Genomic DNA, 19,499 nt, shown 5'->3' with positions numbered 1-19,499 from the left:
TCCCTTGGATTTTCACTGAAGTACTCTCTGTAGTGACTGGATTCCTAGCTCATGGATGCACAGGCTTCTTTTTATGATATCCATATTGCTTTGAGAAAACAAGAAGGGATAACATATGCAGTGATTCACATTGTAAGAAGCCTCAGATCTGATGATATTTACCCAGTGTCTGTGGGAAGCATAGGATCCAGGGATAGAGGAAGAATCGGCTGTGCTTTCCCCTTCGTTTCAGCCCCTGACCTCTCTCCAGACCTCTCTTTCCCCTGCTGGCCCAGCTGTGCTCCATCCAGCCACCTCACCCCTGGCCACCCTGTTCCTTCTTGTGTGTGTACCTCCTTCCATCTCCCACCTCCAATCCCATTCTCTACGCCTGACTCCTCCAACGCCTTCCAAACCTCATTCATTTCCTAACCCCTGATCTGCATGAACCGTGGACCAGTTTTTCCCCTAGTTGACATTGTATCACTTCTAGAAAACGTTTTTTTCCCAGTGTCTAGAAACCTCATTAGGGTCTATAATTTTCTGTCTTATTTTTAGATATTACCTTTCTTTTAATTTGTCGGTGCCATGCATACATAGTGTATTATGGTTCTGTTCACTTCTATTACCCTTTCTTTTTTTTAAGATTCATTTATTATGTAATGTGATGTTCTGCCTGCATGTCAGAAGAGGACACCAGATCCCATTACAGATAGTTGTGAGTCACCATGTGGTTGTTGGGAATTGAACTCAAGACCTCTGGAAGAGCAGTCAATGCTCTTAACCTCTGACTCATCTCTCTACAGCCCATCCCTTTTTTATTCCTCTCCCACTCCCATTACACACACACCCCCTTTCTTCCCAACTAGCATCCACCTACATTTATGGATTTTCTTTTCTTTCACGGTTTAAAGAAATTTCCTTGGAAGCTACCAGTTTCTTTGCCTTTAGCAAGACCTGGTGAATAAACTAGTCCAAAACTTGCCACGGATGTCACTCAGGAGTTCGACAGGAGCTTCTCTGGCCTTCTCTGGCTGTCAACTCTCTCCTGCTGCCCAGTCTGCTAATGCACTCAGTTAGCACTTTTGAATCCATCTATGATACCCCAGAGTCTCACTAGTGATGAAAACATGTCACACTTTGGGAGCATCCGCCCTTTGTATTATGGAAATATTAGATAAAATTGGGGCTGGGTCAGGGGAGTGTCAGACTTCATACAACTATGTTCTTGTCATTCTGTTAGTTAAGTTGCTGACAGCATCCCTCATCTCAGGATTTAAATGCCTGGAAACAAAAATCTGTCTCTCTCTCCCTGAGCAGTGACATCATTATACAGGGAGAAACTAGCCGGATTCATCGCAATTTTGAGGGCGGCAAAAGCCCATGTTTCTCAACTATGGGTCTCCATGAAATGCTACTAGGGGTAAAAGAGATGCCGGAGAGTAAGAACTTCCTGGAGGGCTTACACAGCACTTTGTGGCTAACAAACTGCTGCCTTCATATATGAGAACGTAACACGTCACACACTTCTGCAGCCAACACAGTCAAGACAGACATTTTGACAATGAACTCCCTACGTGCCTTTGCTGAGAAACCTTTGTGTGCACATCCTACCTCTGTGGACCCCTTTCTTCTTCCAGACGAGCCCCTCCCCTTCTCATGGACTTTCTTCTTTAAGAGTGTTTCCATGCCCTGATGCATTCCCAGAAGACTCTACCCATTGGGTCTTAGATGGGGTGTTTATGTGTATGGGATGTTTCGGTGCTTCCTGTATGTCACTGTTCTGGAATGATGTGCTTTTTTATTACATTCAATTATTGGGGAGAGGGTGTGCCATGACACACATGTGGAGGTCAGAGGACAACTTCAGGAGTTGGTTCTCTTCTTCCACTAGGTGGGTCCCGTGCATCAAACTCAGGTCCTTAGGCTTGGCAGCAAACTCCTCCCTTTACCTACTGAGTCATCAGCCCAGTCTCAAATTAAGTGCACTTTAAAGTTGATTGGTGTATACAAATACATATGATAATATGAATTTATATAAAATAGTGTGAGTATATAAAATAAAAGATATATATGTAAGAGGGGCTTTTTTTCATCTGTATTCATGTCTGCAGGTTTTCAATGATGGAAATAGCTCATAGTCTATTAAAATCTATACTCTATACAGTGCTTTGGCTTTCCAAGATCAAGAGAGCTATGGAGCTTAATGAGAGGAGGACTCATAACTTTATCAGTAATGCTGCTCGCCACACTTAAAAATGGCTATGGTGTACATTATATGTTACATATTTTGGCCACAGTGAAAGTGGTAGCTTTAAGGAAGAATAAACACAATGAAAGGGTCATTAAAAAGAAGTTGGCTCCCCCCAAAGTGTTTACCCCTCCTGTTACCCAATATAATATTACTCAATGCACGTAAGGTATACAAATATAATACAATGTAATATTACCAAATACACATAAGGTATACAGAGATGCTTTTTATGTAAATAAATTAACAAATGAACATTTAGACCAATTTGATCACATTAGGCTTAATATGTATTTGAAAAGTTGTTGGGTGCTTTGAACTAAGTCAGGGGCAGAAGCTATGTTCATTTTTCTTACCTAACAGCTTGTAAAGTTACAGAGTAGCTCCCGAAGCTGGAGGAAAAGAGGGGGCTGCTGAACTCGTGGACTCTGAGACCTGTTGGGAAACACCAGCCTTAGTTTCTCCTGGTTTCTGTGTCACTTAGATGCCCAGCCAACAGAAGGAGAGCGAGAGATATGGAACCAGATCAGTGCTGTCCTCCAGGATTCTGAGAGCATCCTCACAGACCTGCAGGCTTACAAAGGCGCGGGACCAGAGATCCGAGATGTAAGTCAATGACAATACTGACGTGATTAAACCCTGAGAGAAGAAGGAAAAACCTTACACACACACTACTTCTGTGTGTACACACACACACACACACACACACACACACACACACACACAGTCCTCATGAGAACATACCGCTGTCAGGATGCTACTGAGGAAGTCTATTAAGGTGTGGCATTTCTACTTCAATGTGTATCACATTGTATATCACAGAAAAGACACAATAGCTACAGCCTCCATTCTTTATAATGAGTGATCTTTAAATGGATCAAGAGCCATTGCCAAGTCTTCCAATTCCAATGTTTTGTTTTGTTTGTTTTGAACCCAAGAACACAGCAGCAAGGGAGATGAGGCAAGATCTACTTGGACCCATTAGCTTTATGCTCAAGTGTTGAAATTGCCTTCAGAAATTAGTCCTTTGGGGAATCAATAGTTCAGATACTCATTGTCAACCGAGGTGGTTCTAATTCTCCAAGCACACTAGGGTTTGCACCTTTTTAAAAACTAAATCATTCAGGCCTCGTTGGTGTGAGATAACTAGTTTTCTTAAACTGGAAACCCATCGTCATCCCCTTTTTCTCCTGTAGGCAATTCAAAATCCCAATGACATTCAACTTCAAGAAAAGGCTTGGAATGCAGTCTGCCCCCTGGTCGTGAGACTGAAACGGTTTTATGAATTTTCCATCCGGCTTGGTGAGTGAATGCCAAAGTTATCCTGTCCCACACAGTACTTCTATTGTTATTATTATTGTTGTTATTGTTCCATTTGAGAGGGTAGAGGGAACAGCTTTACACGTTGGAAAATGTCCCCTATTTGCATATTGTGAGGCCATTCACAAACGGTTTCCATTGCTCTTGTCTCTTTCGATCTACCACCAGTTTCTTTCTCTGAGAGTCACTGATTGGCACCCTCTACTGGCTCAGGGTCTCTTGACACTTTGTCACTGTGCTCATCTCTTCAAAGCCTTCTAATCCCATTTCTTTGAGATTTCTTTTTTATTGTTATGTATGTGTGCCTGTGGCATAGACGAACTTTCAAAGGCCAGAAGAGGGTGTCAGATCCCTTGAAACTGGAGCTACAGATGGTTGCAAGTTGCCATGAGGGTGCTGGCAGCCAAACCCTGGTCCTCTGTAAGAGCAGCAAGTACTTTTAGCTACTGAGACGTCACTCCAGCCCAGGACTTGGTTCTTTCCCCCCTCCCTTCCTCCCTCCCTTCCTCCCTTCCTTCCTCCCTTCCCTCTCCTCGAGATACACTCCTCTGTCTCCCCTCAGAAAAGAAAGCAGGCCTCTCAGGGTTGTCAACCAAACATGACACAACAAGTTACAATAAGACTAGGCAGAAATTGTCATATCGAGGCTGTAGGAGGAAAAGAATCCCAAGAGCAGGCAAGAGAGTAGGAGATAGCTCCACTCCCACTGTTAGGAGGCCCACAAGAACCCCAAGCTACACAATCATAACATACATGCAGAGGACCTAGCTCAAACCCATGCAGATCTGTAATTGTTGCTCCAGTCTCTGTGAGCTCCCATGAACCCTGCTTACTTGACTTTCGTGGCCTGTGTTCTTGTGATGTTCTCTACCCCTCTGACTCCCACAGTCTTTCCACCCCCTTTTCCGTGGGGTTCCCTGAGCTCTGCCTAATGCCTACTGTGGGCCTCTGCATCAGCTCCATGAGTCACTGGAGGAAGCCCCTCTGACGACAGGCAGGCTGGGCTCCACTCTGTTGAGCTCAGTTCTCTCTGCATCAGCTCCATGAGTCACTGGAAGAAGCCCCTCTGACAGTCAGGCTGGGCTCGGCTCTGTTGAGCTCAGTTCTCTCTGCATTTGCTCCCATCAGTTGCTGGATGAAGCCTCTCTGACACAATCGGGCTAGGCTGCCGTCTATTGATCTCATTTCTTAACGAAAACCAAGCTGGAGGGTAGAGTTTATCTGAAGCCACAGTCTACTCACCCTCCCCGCAACACGATTAGCTGAGTACAAAATGTAAGAAAATAAAACTAGCATTCTTACTTGAGCTTTAAAAACAGAACTGAAGCTGCACAGAAACAGCATGTCTCTGCAGAAGCTGGAGTGGAGGCAAATGAGGTTGGCAAACTGGCTCTATGCCCGGTGCACCGTGGTGTAGTTACTGCCATTGCTTGGAATTTCATTGTTAGTACAGTGCATTTAGAATGGAAAAGGCAGTCAGTAGTGCTTTGCCACTAAAACGAGTGCCGTATTTTAAGAGGAAAATCGAAATGGAACCCATGACTGTGCTGTTGAGTAGGACTTGACGTTACGACCAGCTGAGGGGGTGGCACAAACTGATTTCACAAACAAAGGTTGCCTCAGGTTCTCGGGCAGAAGAGAAATTGAATTCTCTGTGTCCTCGCGTGCATCTGGATGTAGTGAGCTGATATTCCAAGGACCTGAGTTCTACCTCAGCAGAAAGGGAAAGAATTTGCTCACAAGAGTGAGCCGCCCTGCCTTTTCAGTAACTAGATTTTTACCATCGTAATGCCAACACCAACAGTAACCAACAGGAAGTGATGAACATATCTACCTTTTAAATGAAACTTTATTTATAAAAATAAACATTGGGACAGATTTGGCTCATGGATCATGGTTTACCAACTCCTGCCATTGGTTAAATGGCTTTGCTATTAAAAGACACATGGAGGCAAAAAGAGTGGAGAATGATTAGAAACAGGCAAATGGGAGGGATTGAGGTTATTGTGAGAACAATAGCTAAGGTAAATGTGGTAGATTTGTTGAGAAATATAGTGGGGATATAGAAACAGAAACACGCTGGAAGAAGCTAGAATCTCCGTGGTGTTAAATAGGTGACTAACGCATGTGTTCAGAGCTCTTGGACATGTGTGTGGAGACCAGAGACTGACGTTGGTGTCTTCTATTGTTCACTGACTGCCTGAACTGCCCAGCCCCAGAGAGCCCTGACTCATCCATCTCTATCCCCATGCCCATCTTCAAAGTTAGGGTTACCTGCTGTAGCCCAGTACAGCATTTTTTTGTGGGTGCTATAGGTATGAATTAGGTCCTCATGTCTGCACGTCGGACATTTTACCCACTCATCTCACCCTGATTCGTTAGTGGCCTTCAAGCACACAAGCTCCATACATGTATTCGTGGTTTTCTACAAGGCTCAGGAAATGAGATTACTAAGTGAACTGGCCTTAGGAAATACTCAAAAGGGACCAGTCACGCAGGTTGCCTCTGAGAATGTCAACTCAAACTAAGCGCTGTGCTTTTAAAGGATGTCTCTGGTCCCCCTGAATATATCTCTGTCTCTCCTTGACTTTCAGAAAAAGCTCTTCAGAGTTTACTGGAATCTCTGACGTGCCCACCCTACACACCAACCCAACACCTGGAGCGGGAGCAGGCCCTGGCCAAGGAATTTGCAGAAATCTTACATTTTACCCTTCGATTTGATGAGCTGAAGGTCAGGTCACACATATGTGGAAGTTGAACTGGATAGCACTACTCTATGGCTCTTCTGCTCAAGCTGTAAGGTCCGGGTGGGATAGTAAGATGGAATACCTTCCCACGGAGGCTTATAACATGGTGAATATTTGCATTCTGTGTGGTCAGAGTAATCTAAGAGGATGATGTACCTGTGGAAATTCGGAAACTGTCAAGTGAGTGCAGAGAGAACCCATACAAGTGCCTTTTCCTCATTAGGCAAATGTGCTTTCCCAGAAATACAGCCCACAGTAAGAGCGGGACATATTTCAGGGCACTGGAGTTATTGACTCTTATTTTTAACGGTTGCTCCCCCCCGGCTCTTGAATGCCAAAGAGAAGTCCTGCCACTCATGTCTGGGCTCCTGATGTTGGCCCTTCAACTGTTTGTGGAAGCTGACCTTCTTGCTTCTCTCCCCAATTTCAGATGAGGAACCCAGCCATTCAGAATGACTTTAGTTACTACAGAAGAACAATAAGTCGCAACCGCATCAACAACATGCATGTGAGTCCCTGGCCGGGGCCACCATCTCTCCATGGCTGCCTTGACTTCTGCGTCTGGCAGGGCCCCTGGAGAAGGCACAGTCCTTGTCTGTAACGTGGTTGTGGAGACAATGACTTTCTCTTTGTAACTGTTTCTTCTCTTGTTTTCATCAGCTAGACATTGAGAATGAAGTGAATAACGAGATGGCCAACCGAATGTCCCTCTTCTATGCAGAAGCCACGCCAATGCTGAAGACTCTTAGCAATGCCACAATGCACTTTGTCTCGGAAGTGAGTGCAGTCCATTGAGTGGCGCGGAGTGCCCTTTTTTCCCTGTGCTGCTAGGAGGCCTGATGTGTGTTTCTGTCTCTCCACTTAGAATAAAACCCTGCCCATAGAGAATACCACAGACTGCCTCAGTACCATGACAAGCGTCTGCAAGGTCATGCTGGAGACACCGTAAGTGAAACCAGAGGTGTGGGCATGGCTAAGCGTCCATCCAGCTGGGACCTGTTCAGATGTGTTGATAGTGGCATGCCCTCTGTTTGATGTTGTATTCAAGTTTCCACGTACAGCACTTGCTTCTGTTTCAATAGGAACTCAGGGTGATCTGTGCCAATGTTGTGTCCATTTCACAACTGAAAGAGCTGAGGCCCTCCCTGATGGGTTGATTGACTTCACAACGTTTTTACAGCTTCTCAGATGCTATAAGGAAGTGGTTCTTAACCTTTCTGATGTACCCATTGATACAGTTCCTCATGTTGTGGTGACCCCCCAGCCAACAATAGAATTATTTCCATTGCTATTCATTGCTTCAATTTTGCTACAGTTATGAAATGTGATGTGAATATCTGGTATGCAGGATATCTGACATGTGATACCTATGAAAGGGTTGTGTGGCCTCTACAGGGGTCACAACCCACAGGTTGAGTATCACTGCTCTAAGTGATAAAAAAATGGAGAGAAAAGAAATGGAGAGATGGGCTAGATGTCTGAGCACTATTATCAAAATACTGTAGAGATTTGAGAGATTTAGAACCAAGAGTAGCAATGCTAAGACTGCTGCAAAAATAACACACACACACACACACACACTCACACTCACACACACACACTCACCTCTCTCCCCATCCGTTTCTTTGTTCCTAAACTAGTTGCTGGATATCAGTGTAAAGGATGGTTGGGGTAACTAAGGATGAAGGACACAGTTACAGGGGAAGCTTGGGGATGCACTTAGTCTGTGCTGCTCACTATGACTATGAATGAACTTCCTGGCCTCTTTGGACCTTCCTTGTATTCTGTCTCCAGTAAAGTTTCCCCAATACCATCTGCTCTGTAGGGTGTTTGGAAGCCCAGAAGTGCTACAGGCCCCTTATAAAGGTGACTGTCTTCAAATATAAAATGACTCTTTTATCCTTTTTATATCTTCATGAATGTATGTGTGTGGTGTTCAAGTATGTGTGTATTCACATGTATTTGCAGATGCATATACATTTGTGTGCATGCATGTGTGCACATGTGTGTGCATGGACATGCCTCTGTGAGTGAATGTGTGTGTGTGTGTGTGTGTGTGTGTGTGTGTGTGTGTGTGTGTGTGTGTGTGTAAGCCAGAGGTTGACTTTGGGTATCTTCCTTGATTGCTGTCTGACATGTATATTGGGGCAGGGTCTGTCACTTGAATCCAGATTTTGCTAATAAGACTAGGCTGGGTAATCAGCTTCCACAGACATGCCCTGTATCTGCCTCCCAAGAGCTGGGATTGCAGGTGGGCCACTGTGTTAGGGTTACTGTTGCTGCGATGAAACACCATGACCAAATGAAAGTGGGGAGGGTTACTGGACGTATACTTCTACTTTATAGTTCATCGTTGAAGGAAGTCAGGGCAGAAACTCGAGCAGGGCAGGAACCTGGAGGCAGGAGCTGATGCAGAGGTCATGGAGGGTGCTGCTGACTGGCTTGCTACTCATGACTCGCTCAGCCTGCTTTCTTACAGAACCCACGACCACCAACCCAGGATGGCATCACCCACAATGGGCTGGCCCCTTCCCCATCACTCACTAATTAAGAAAATGCCCTGCATGCTTGCCTACAGCCAGATCTAACGGAGGCATTTTCTCAATTGAGGGTTTCTCTTCACCAGTGAGTCTAGCTTCTGTCAAGCTGACATAAAACTGGCCGGCACGACCACCTGGCATATAAATGGGCCTGGGGATCCAAACTCAGTTCCTCCCCCTCATGCAGCAAGTGCTTTACCCAGCAAGCCATCTTCCTTGCCCCATAAAAGGGTATTAATTTTAAATCTTTCCTTCATATCAAAGTTAAGATTTATTTCAAGACAGAAATAGTAATTGTCTGCATTGTGGGGCCAACTCATAATGAAATTGATGCTAAAAACGTCTCTAGCATTGGCCTAAATTATTGCAATCATCAGGGCCCCTATCTGTGTAAATGAGCAAAATTTAACCTCCACAAATAACTTCTAGGTACATAATTTCTTTATGATATCTGCCAATCCAAGCTCATCCACAGCCCGTATCTTAACAAAGGAGCTGACTCCGGCTGGATACAAGAGAGCCGTTGTGTCAAAATGAGCCTGATTCTTTTTCTCCTTAATGAAGCCATTATTCTCTATAATCTCGGACAGCCAGAGGGGCCGGCTATAAAATATTCAAGATTGATGGGCAGGGGCTGATGTACACGGTGAGCTAGCTGCTGAAGGGAAGCAGAAAAGGGAATTTACCGCCCTCTCATTTACCGTAGTTTTGCACTGAATTGCTATTTGGATAGACTCAAGGAAAGTGATCATCTTGGCTCTATTCAAGAGCATATTAACCTGGTTGTTGCAGGTCCTGGATAAGTTCTCTGGGGAGTAGGGGGTGCAGAGGGAGTAGAGAAGCTGCCAGCTGCAGATCTTAGAATGCACGTGTCTGGATAAAGAAGTGATGCCATGGCTGTGTCTTCTCTTTCAGGGAGTATAGGAGCAGGTTCACAAGTGAGGAGACACTCATGTTCTGCATGAGGGTGATGGTGGGCGTCATCATCCTCTATGACCACGTGCACCCCGTGGGAGCCTTCTGCAAGACATCCAAGATTGATGTAAGAACGCTCATGCAATGCACTGTTTATATAAAGAACTCTCACACAATGCACTGTCCAAATAAAGGCCCATAAATGTCACCAACTGGACCTTGCTTCTCTTCCTCTGGCCTCCATCCCTCTCCGAGATTTATATCCTAGAGATGCATGGCAAATTTCCTCCTAGCAAGCAGTCCACTCTTTCCCACACGGTTAGGAGGAGACATCCAGCCTCCCACACATAGCTAGAATGCTGGGATACTAGTCCATCTAGGATTGTTTCAGATGGATAGAGGGAGGAGTCAGAGCAAAATCACCAAGACACTGGGAAGATGAGGCTTTAGAGACCAGGGGCAATCTTGGTGCTAGGAAAGATGTGTGGGAATGAACTGGTATTCTCGAGTGACTTCCATAAAGAATCACACCTTAACCCCTGTCCCCAGCCAAGACTTCTCCTGTCTTGTCATGGATACATGAAACATGGCCAGTCCCCAACCAAAGGTTCTCCTTCCCCCCATGAACCCTATTTGAGATATCGTCCCATCCTCTCATCCAGTATCCGCACTCGAAGAAACCCAGGGCTATCATCCTTCAGATCCTAGGAATTGTTTGTGTCCCTCTTCCTCATGCTCACAGGTTATCAGGGATCGAGCATCCATCACCCCCTGTTTCAACTCACTGCCACCCCCACCCACAACCTGAGATTTTTCACTCCTCCTCCTCTTCCTGTCTTTACCTCCTTCTATACCCACTACATTTATACAATGCTCAACACCTACCAAGGGTGTTTTCTACGAGGAAAAGCCTCCAAGTTCCGACTGTGTAGTTAAACCCACACTGGCTCTGGCCCTGAATGTGTTTCTGACAGTTTCTTGTTCTTCCCACCCACGGTTTTAATCATCCTGAAATAGAACTGGAAACTCCTCAAGAGTACCCACTGCCCGTCCACCCCCTTCTGCATCCATGCTCCCACTGCCCCTTGGGAAGTAATCATGTGAACACTTATCACATCGTGATCCTCAGCTGCCTGTCTCTCTCCTCCCACTAGACCCCATCTCTACTGGGAGAGGGACAAAATTCTCCGCATATCCATCACAAACCTGGAGTGGCACGTAACTGGCATATTTGTAGCCTCTCTCCAAACCTGTATCTTTGATAGATTTGACCCTGACATTCGTTCCTGTATGATCTCCAAATGCTTCTCGGTCTTGGGTCTTGGCTACCTTCATCAGCTGACAGGGACTCTCAAGTTGTTACCATAAAACTTTTGCATGTTGAAAGTGTGACTACAAGAAGTGTTAAGAAGTCGCCCCTCTGCAAGTAGCCGTTGGTAGAATGAAGCTTGCCAGATGCCCACACTGCATGAATGCCTAAGATTAAAAGAAGTGATTGACTTTTTATAGAAAGATTTTGCTTTTCCAAAGGATAAGTAAAACACCCAAGAACATGCATAAAATAACATGATCTATGTAAATTTAAATTTTCATGACAGAATTAGATTACTTTAATTCCAACACCTCAGAAAAACTTAGGAACTTATGTAAGTTCGTGCAAATACAAAGCAGTGTTAAAAACTAGGCTGGAGAGATGGCTCAGCCGTTAAAGGCTAGGCTCACAACCAAAAAAAAAAAAAAACTAGGCATTTGGGGCTGGAGAGATGGCTCAGCCGTTAAAGGCTAGGCTCACAACCAAAAAAAAAACTAGGCATTTGGGGCTGGAGAGATGGCTCAGCCGTTAAAGGCTAGGCTCACAACCAAAAAAAAAAAAAAAAAAACTAGGCATTTGACCTCTGTAAGGTTCACATCCTTTACAATTGCCCTTTGCTAGACTTTTCAGAGATGGTTAAGACACAGACCTGTACTACTAGGACTCACTGGCCTAGTGAGCAAGACAAATTACTGACCTGAGGAGGGACTAGTCTATCCAGAGTTACCTAATAAATGATAAGCTATATTGGGGCTCACAAATAAGTGGTAGTGACTGTCTATAGTATGAGTGGGATGAAAAGAGCCTGCCTGGGCCACGGTGATATCTCAGCCTGCATAGTGTTGACTTTGAAGGCACCAGGAGTAAGTTCATCTCCAGAAGCCATTTTTTAAAAAGAAAGCCAGATGTGGTTGGTGTGCTTGCATTCCCAGCCTTGGGGGAGTGGAGATGGGGGGATCTCCAGGACTTTCTTGTCAACTAGCCTAGCCTACTTAGCAAGCTTCAGGCCAAAGAGACCCTTCCTAAAAAATTAGGTGGCTAGTACCTGAGGAATGGCAGCTGAACTTGTCCTCTGACCTCCACATGTATGCAACACACCTACACCAGTGCACACACACACACACACACACACACTTCCTGGGGCTGGTGAACTTGAGGGTGTGGCAGTCAACAGCTGAAAGAGAAGAAAAGCATTCTTAGCAGAAAAACCATTGAATTATGGGGGTGAGTAAAACACTAAGTCTCAACTGAGTGCCAAGGAGAGCGATTTCTGTTCCTGGTCTGGGCTCCAGAGTAGAAGGCAAGATGTTGACCCCGAAACAGGTCAAAAGGACAGTTGTGGTAGAGGATGAAAATCAGTAGAGATGGGAAGTGTGCAGTTGTACAGAACTCTTTTTTTTTTTTTTTTTTGGTTTTTACGAGACAGGGTTTCTCTGTATTGTTTTGGAGGCTGTCGGTCCAGCCTGGCCTCGAACTCACAGAGATCCGCCTGCCTCTGCCTCCCAAGTGCTGGGATTAAAGGCATGCGCCACCACTGCCCAGCCCAGAACTCTTGATGGTACATGGAACGATGCACCATCCTGAGAGGTAGAGCCGTTTATTCCTGATCTCCCTGTGCTGCTGCTTCAGAGAGTTGGTAATGTGGACAGATGCCACTGTGGATGGGGTTACTAGAATATTAACAAAATGCTGTACTTTCCTCTTCCAGATGAAAGGTTGTATAAAGGTGTTGAAGGAACAGGCCCCAGACAGTGTGGAAGGGCTGCTGAATGCTCTCAGGTAAGCCTGTCTCTGGGGTGACAGCACAGTTTCCCTTTCTGACCATTGCAAATTTGGATGCTGTTAGGGGCTAAAAGCCTGAGCACCAGTCTTAGACCTTACCTTGTCGTGTCATTCATCTTCCTAGCAATGCTTCTTACAGATGGGAGAAGCTGAGGTAAGTTAAGTTTTGGGGGTTTGAGACAGGGTTTATCTGTGTAGTCCTGGCTATGCTGGAACTTGCTTTGTGGTCCTGGCTAGCCTTGAACTCAGAGATCTACCTGTCTCTGCCCCCTGAGTGCTGGGACTAAAGGCACGAGCCACCATACCTATCTATGTGAGGTCAAATAAATTTTCCATGTCACACAGTAAAGGGCCAAGTTAGGACCTATACCTGGATCTGGGTAGCCCCATGGGTCTTGGGCCTGACTCTTAGCCGTGATGCTCTGTAAGTAGTGGAGTCTCCAGAGAAGGAAAGCCTCCAGTGTTCATGTCTATCTTCACCAAGGGCTTCCGACCATGGCGGTGTGGTAGGAAGATGAGGGGAGTTCTCAGGCCCGAGGTTGCAATCCAAGTAAATTAGATCACTGGCTTGGAAGCTCAAGCATCCCTCTTGTGTTTGCTCGTTTGTTTGTTTGTTTGTGTTTGCTCCGTCCAAACTCCCCCAAGTGGCTCCAACTTGCAGCTGCCAGAACTCTTGAGGACCTGTTATTCACTGCTGGATGCCTGAATATTTAGCCAGCTGCAGTGTGTTCCCACTCCTTAGGCATCTCCTCTTTTCCCAAGGATGCATTTGCTTAGTCCGTTGCAGGGAGGAGATTTATATCTTAGCTGTGCTGCATCCAAAGGAATTTGCTGAACCACACAAACCATCCCAATACAGAATTTCAATGGGGAAGACTTATGGACCTTGCTGTCTTAGCCTTTCATTTCCTCCAGACCCGTGCAATGGAATACATGCAGGAAGCATGGGTGAGTCTAAAAGAAACGAGTCAGCACTCATTTCTGCATGCAGAGTTCTACCTCCAGTCACAATGTCAAGTGCAGCCATCCCAATCCATGGACACAAGACTGCTCTATCCTTCTCCTTTAGTAGATCAAGAAGCTGGCAGTCTCAAGACACTAAGGTTGCTGTTTTTTTGAGTTGCCAACTCATCAGCTTTAGAGAATAAACGAGTCATTGCTGTAAGAGCCTCCTGAATCCTGGATTGCAGACTGTAAGCACACCAGGCTGGCTTCCCATGTTCGTTAAGAAGACTTCAACCTCTTAATTTCTGGAACTTTCCAGTTTCATTCTAGCGCCAACGCATGTTGGAGATCAGGAAATTGTGGGAAGGGACAAGTTCCATCCCAATGTGGGAATTTGTGTTTTCTGGAGAAAAATGACCAAGTGGGAAGAATGTAGGTTTTCAAGACAGTCAGACTTAGGCTCAAGTCAAAAGTCACAGATGTTTCAGGAGTCAAAACCATCTGCTGTGCGATTGAGAGTGGGCCACTGAAACTGTGAAATCGAGTCACTTACCACATTTGAAAAGTTCTTTGTGACCCAGAGTGCCTAAGGTATGGCCAAAGTTTTGTTACAGGTCAATCTTTTACAATCATTTGCACATAAGATTGAGTTAGGAGATGCTTTATAGTACAGCTCGAGTGTATGACTACATTTGTGCCCCCTGGTGGTGGAAATGGGGATAAGCACAGTCCCTACATTGTGGGGTGTGCCTGTGAGATAGAGGATTGCCGTGAATGTGAGACCAACCTGGGTTACAGAGAGAGCGCAATGCCGACCTGGAATACTGAACAAATCAACGTCAAAGTCAAACCAAAAATAAACTTTCAGGGCTGGAGAGATGGCTCAGTGGTTAGGAGCCCTAGCTGTTCCTCCAGATGGACCAGAGTTCAATTCCCAGTACCAACAAACATGGCAGCTCACAATCATCTAAGTCCAGTTGCAGGGTATCTGATGCCAATGCACATAAAAATAAAGGTTAAATAAATTATTAAAAATCTCGCAGAGAATATATGGAATGGACACCAAAATATGCCTCTCTCTTTGTCAAAAGAAGTGAGCCTATGGTTTTTGTTTACAAATTTCACTTGGATGAGCCCTGACACCCGCTCTCTTTCCCCATTCAGGTTCACTACAAAGCACTTGAATGATGAATCAACTTCCAAACAGATTCGGGCGATGCTTCAGTAGAGCCCCGTTTGCAGAAGAGGATCTGTGTGCTGACCTCAGAAGATGTATATGTTTACATAATTTAATACAGATTGATGTTAATACTTGTGTATTTACGTAACCACTTCCTTCTTGTCACTGAAATATATGGACCTTAATTCGTATCCTGACTGACTCAACCCAGCAGAGCATAAATTGACATGAGAGCCTTATCTTTGATGTCTGAAACCGGAATCCTTTCTCCCTCCGAGGGCCAAATTTGGGATCTTCAATCCTGGCTGCTGGAGCCTTGCAATGACACCTGTAACAATCCAAAATTCTTAATAGTTTGTGGAATTGTTCTAATTCTAGGCGTGTTATCTCTCTGGGAGTATAGTTTATAGAAACACAAAGTACTTGATTTCCTGTGTTAGCTCAGATACAAGAAACGCACATAACCTTTGCCCTGACAGAAAGAGAGACAGAGAGAAGAATCCAAGATAAGAAAAATGCATGTGTAGAGTACAGCACAAGTGTTCTGAGTTCAGCACGCCCACCCCCTCCGCCGGCAAACCCCGCGTGCAGCTTTTCTGTATGCACGTGTTTTATTAATCCAAATCTTCTCCTTCTGCCTCAACTTGTGTCCCTCCCATTCCCTTTTGGTTTTTGCGAGAGGAAAATTGCCTGTGCTTTAATTCACTAACGAGGAGGCAATGGGGTAGATAGAGGGGCTCTTGCAGGACGATTGAGGAAAAGTTGCTATCGTAAAGAGTGTTTGAGAGAGAGAGTTGGGATAAGGACAGTCATATCTGTGTCAACCCTCTGCCTGCGGGGACAGATAAATGGCACTCTGGTTGTAAACAAGACTACTCACTTCCCAGGAGCCTGCAGGGTTCTAGGTACACCTCCCCTCTTAATAAGGGAGCCCCCTTCTCTGTCAAAATGGACTGTTCATGTCAGAACTGAGAACTAAGGCACTTTGTTATTTACCGGAAAACTGGAGGAATTTTGAGAGAAAAACAGTTTTTTGATTGACTGGTGTCAGCCTCCACTGGTTTGAGGACTTTGGCAGAGTCACCTTTAGTCTCACCTTCCTCGTGTATGAAATAGGCAGTCTTGGGGCTGGACAGATGGCTCAGTGGTTATGAATGTTTGTTGCTGTTGCAGAGGATCTGGGTTCAGTTCCCAATGCCCACATGGTGGCTCACAACCATCCTTTACTCCAGTTCCAGGGCATCTAATACCCTCTATGGGCACCACCCTTACACATAGTGCACTTCTATACATGCAGGAAAAACATACACATAAAATAAAATAAATGAAGTTTTTAAAAATCTAAAATAGATAGTTGCTGAGAGTCCTGGAAGACTAGTAGGAGCCACTCCACCAACCTTCCTTCATGTATAATTTTCAGTGAGTATCCTTATTGTTATTAATATCACCAGGCCTGCAGTCATTCTGCCTATAGGCCAGAGCTGAGTTAGGGTGGAATCTTGGAAACATATTCTGGCCTCTAATAGAAAGATGTGGGCACACAAGATGACTCCTACATAGGACTAGATCCTGAGTGTTTCCCATCTGAATCTATACTCTTCCTTCTTCACCATGTGGCCTATGAATATATATTGTGGAGTGTATGGACCCTTGTAGAGAAAGCTTGAGGCTAGCCTGTGTTATTACTTGCATATCTTCACTGGAAGGAGAGAATTTTCCAGACATCTGATGAATGATAATCCTAGGAGTCAGGTCTAGGGTGATCAGGATATAGTATTATTTGGTTTGCAACATTCCAAGAGAAGAGCTGTGAAATACCAATACTTCCAGACTAGTGGCCATTCAACATTCCATTGAGCACCCCAAGAAAGGGGACACTTGGTTTGTTTCAACAAAGAAATGCAAACAAATTGGAAAACTGGTTCCCTGATTTATATGTCAGTGTAGTCAGCAGAGAAATGGTAGAACCGGTTCCCCAGCCTATGTGTCAGTGTAGTCAGTCAATGGAGAGGTGAAAGCCTTGTCCCTCGGTGCTTTACCAGCAGAGTAAGTACAGTCACTTGACTGATGTGCGTGTTCTCGCTGCAACAGAATCATGGTAGATGGCTTCTGTGACCTTGTCAAACCTAGGAATGCCAAGATTCAGAAAATGCAATCATGTGGGGTGAGACGTTCTCCAATGGTCAGCTTTAGGGTATGCTATTTGGCAACCATAGGCAGTGCTCAGTTGGACAACTCTCAAGCCTATGAGGGCAGAGATGCACAATACTGATGAGCATGTGTTCATTTGACCTTTCTTCAAAAGAGGAGATTAAGATTTCAAAGAACAAAGGACTGCCCAATTTCTCTTGGGCTCGTAGACACAGACCTGAGCCATGAACCCAAGCCACGTATCTACACCATAGCTGCCTCTCAGCTGGCTACATAAGAAAACATTAGGGGTTGTCTGTCATATTACACACACACACACACACACACACACACACACACACAGAGTTGAGGACATTTGTAACTTTTAGTTAGACTTTCTATTCAATGGGACCAAATGTGTGTATGGGTGCTGTCAGCCTAGCCAGTCCATTGTCTCCAAGGTGAGACTCAGTGGGACTTGAATTTTGAGAAGCCTAGGGTCTGAATAGTTGCCTCAGGTCACCAAGAGGACAGGCTGATCTGTGTCTGTGATCACTAACAGGGAGTGGGCCCTCAGTCTGCTCCTAAACTTTTGTGGGAGACCAATTCTCTTAACAGACTGTCCAATAGGCATTGGGAATCCTTAAATAATTTGGTTTTTCTTCCTTTTTCTGTGCTGCATGCAGATGTATTCAGCACTCATGGGTAGTTTGGGGGAAAACACTAGGGACAATGTCAATGTTGATAATACTTCATAATTAATGTCTCATAGTTTTAAAATAAAGTGTTTTATATGACTCAGATACTTAATTTGAGGCAAGAAGGAAGATAAAAATGACGTTTCCCAGACATGTTGCTACTTTTGGCATGGTAACTTCTCTCATGTTCACCTAGGCATTCATAGCAAAAGCTTTGTGAAAATGGACATTTTTATTTGTAATAAATAGAGCCAGAATATTAGAGCCACAGTAGAACCAGAATATCAGCTAAAGACCATGAAGAAGGTCTTGGGTGTATTTTAATACTTAATGTCTTCCTCATCAACATAAACATACATTCTTAGTTATCACAGTCATGTCAAACATGAATGGAAAGCCTAAGTTTTCAAGACATCATCACAATTAAGTCAAAATATTTCATGCTTCTTCAAGAGCAAGATGAAACATACCCAATCTAAGGATCCAGTTGTGCAGTAGAATTCAAACTTCTCACTCAATTTTATATAGTAGGCATCTCTCAACTGTTGTAGAAATTAATAACTAACATTGGGATTTTTGTCTTCACCAGCCCCAACCTTCAGAACTAAGTCCATTGTCACAGTACACCTGTAAGGATGGTTGCACATTAGAAGGGGCTTTGAAGCTGTCATATGTTGTTTGCCGAAGTCATTGTAATTTTTTGGTTTTTTGCCTGCATTGCCTCTTTTTGTACAGAACTTTTGAGTGTGAAATGAAAATTAAAGTTTGGTACATACATAATTTAAAAACCATGCTTTTATATGAATCACGGGGTAAAGTGGGTGTTTCAACATAAAAAAGCCTGCTTAGCCTGCTATGAGGTCACATCATACCAGCTGCTCCTCTTCTCCCCCTACCATAGTTTCTTCAGACATGGCATGCAATTCCCCAAAGCCTGCTTCTGGAATCACTGGTCTAATACACATTTCAACAACAACCTTCATTATAGTAAAAGAGAGGAGGAGAACTGACATTGGCCCCTTGAGATGTGGGAGAGCTGCTTGCCAAAGGATGCTAAGAAACTAACAAATGCTCCCTCATTCTTTTGAATGCAGTGGCACTTCATGAGTTTGGCAAAATTGGTGGGGGGAAAAAACTTCTCTGTGTAAATTCGTTTTTTCAGACAACAGAAGCAATAAAAAGTAAACAGGAAAGGAGATTTGGGGGTATATGAGTGTGTATGCATGTGTTTGTATGTCTGTCTGTACTTGAATAAGTTCTGAGAACTGGGGTGGGGGAAGGTAAAGTATTTGTGTGCCTGTTTAGATCAATACAGCTAAATAATGTTGGCGAACGTATTTGAATTGTATCCATTAGAGACACTGATCCAGTGCCCAAGTCCAGGTGAAAACCAGTGAAGAGCCCCACTCTTCTGACCCATGTGGTGACTCATACATCATAGTAAATACAAGGCTTGAGCTCTGTGAAGCTTGTCTCCAGAATGGAGAGCCATTCCCCAGTCACATGCAGTCTGGAGAGACTGTTTTCTCCTCTGTGGGTCTTCCCTTCCCTTCTTGTCATTCCCAAAGATCTGGAAATGGCTAAGGATGTTGAGCACTTTCTTAAGTGTCTCTCAGCCATTTTAGACTCCTCTATTGAGAATTCTCTATTTAGTTCTGTAGCTCACTTTTTAATTGGATCATTTAGTGTTTTGGAGACTT

The 19,499-nt window shown here is 44.5% G+C and overlaps 1 protein-coding gene across 1 annotated transcript in view; it reads left to right on the top strand.

The window, feature by feature from the left end:
• Cyria (CYFIP related Rac1 interactor A) overlaps nucleotides 1–18,579 on the top strand; it is a 105,451-nt gene extending 86,872 nt beyond the window's left edge. Inside the window, exons 4-12 of the mRNA XM_040730720.1 lie at nucleotides 2,715–2,836; nucleotides 3,427–3,532; nucleotides 6,145–6,281; nucleotides 6,728–6,805; nucleotides 6,958–7,074; nucleotides 7,163–7,242; nucleotides 9,753–9,879; nucleotides 12,773–12,843; nucleotides 14,956–18,579. Of these exons, the coding sequence (XP_040586654.1) occupies nucleotides 2,715–2,836; nucleotides 3,427–3,532; nucleotides 6,145–6,281; nucleotides 6,728–6,805; nucleotides 6,958–7,074; nucleotides 7,163–7,242; nucleotides 9,753–9,879; nucleotides 12,773–12,843; nucleotides 14,956–15,019 (902 nt within the window). The 3' untranslated portion in view covers nucleotides 15,020–18,579. The remainder of the gene's footprint in view (nucleotides 1–2,714; nucleotides 2,837–3,426; nucleotides 3,533–6,144; nucleotides 6,282–6,727; nucleotides 6,806–6,957; nucleotides 7,075–7,162; nucleotides 7,243–9,752; nucleotides 9,880–12,772; nucleotides 12,844–14,955) is intronic.
• Nucleotides 18,580–19,499: the final 920 nt, after the last annotated feature.

The sequence above is a fragment of the Mesocricetus auratus genome, unplaced genomic scaffold, assembly GCF_017639785.1.
Source record: "Mesocricetus auratus isolate SY011 unplaced genomic scaffold, BCM_Maur_2.0 Super-Scaffold_100024, whole genome shotgun sequence".
Taxonomy (NCBI): Eukaryota; Metazoa; Chordata; class Mammalia; order Rodentia; family Cricetidae; genus Mesocricetus; species Mesocricetus auratus.
Note: the sequence above shows the minus strand (reverse complement) of the source record. Positions and strands in the feature narration are given on the sequence as shown.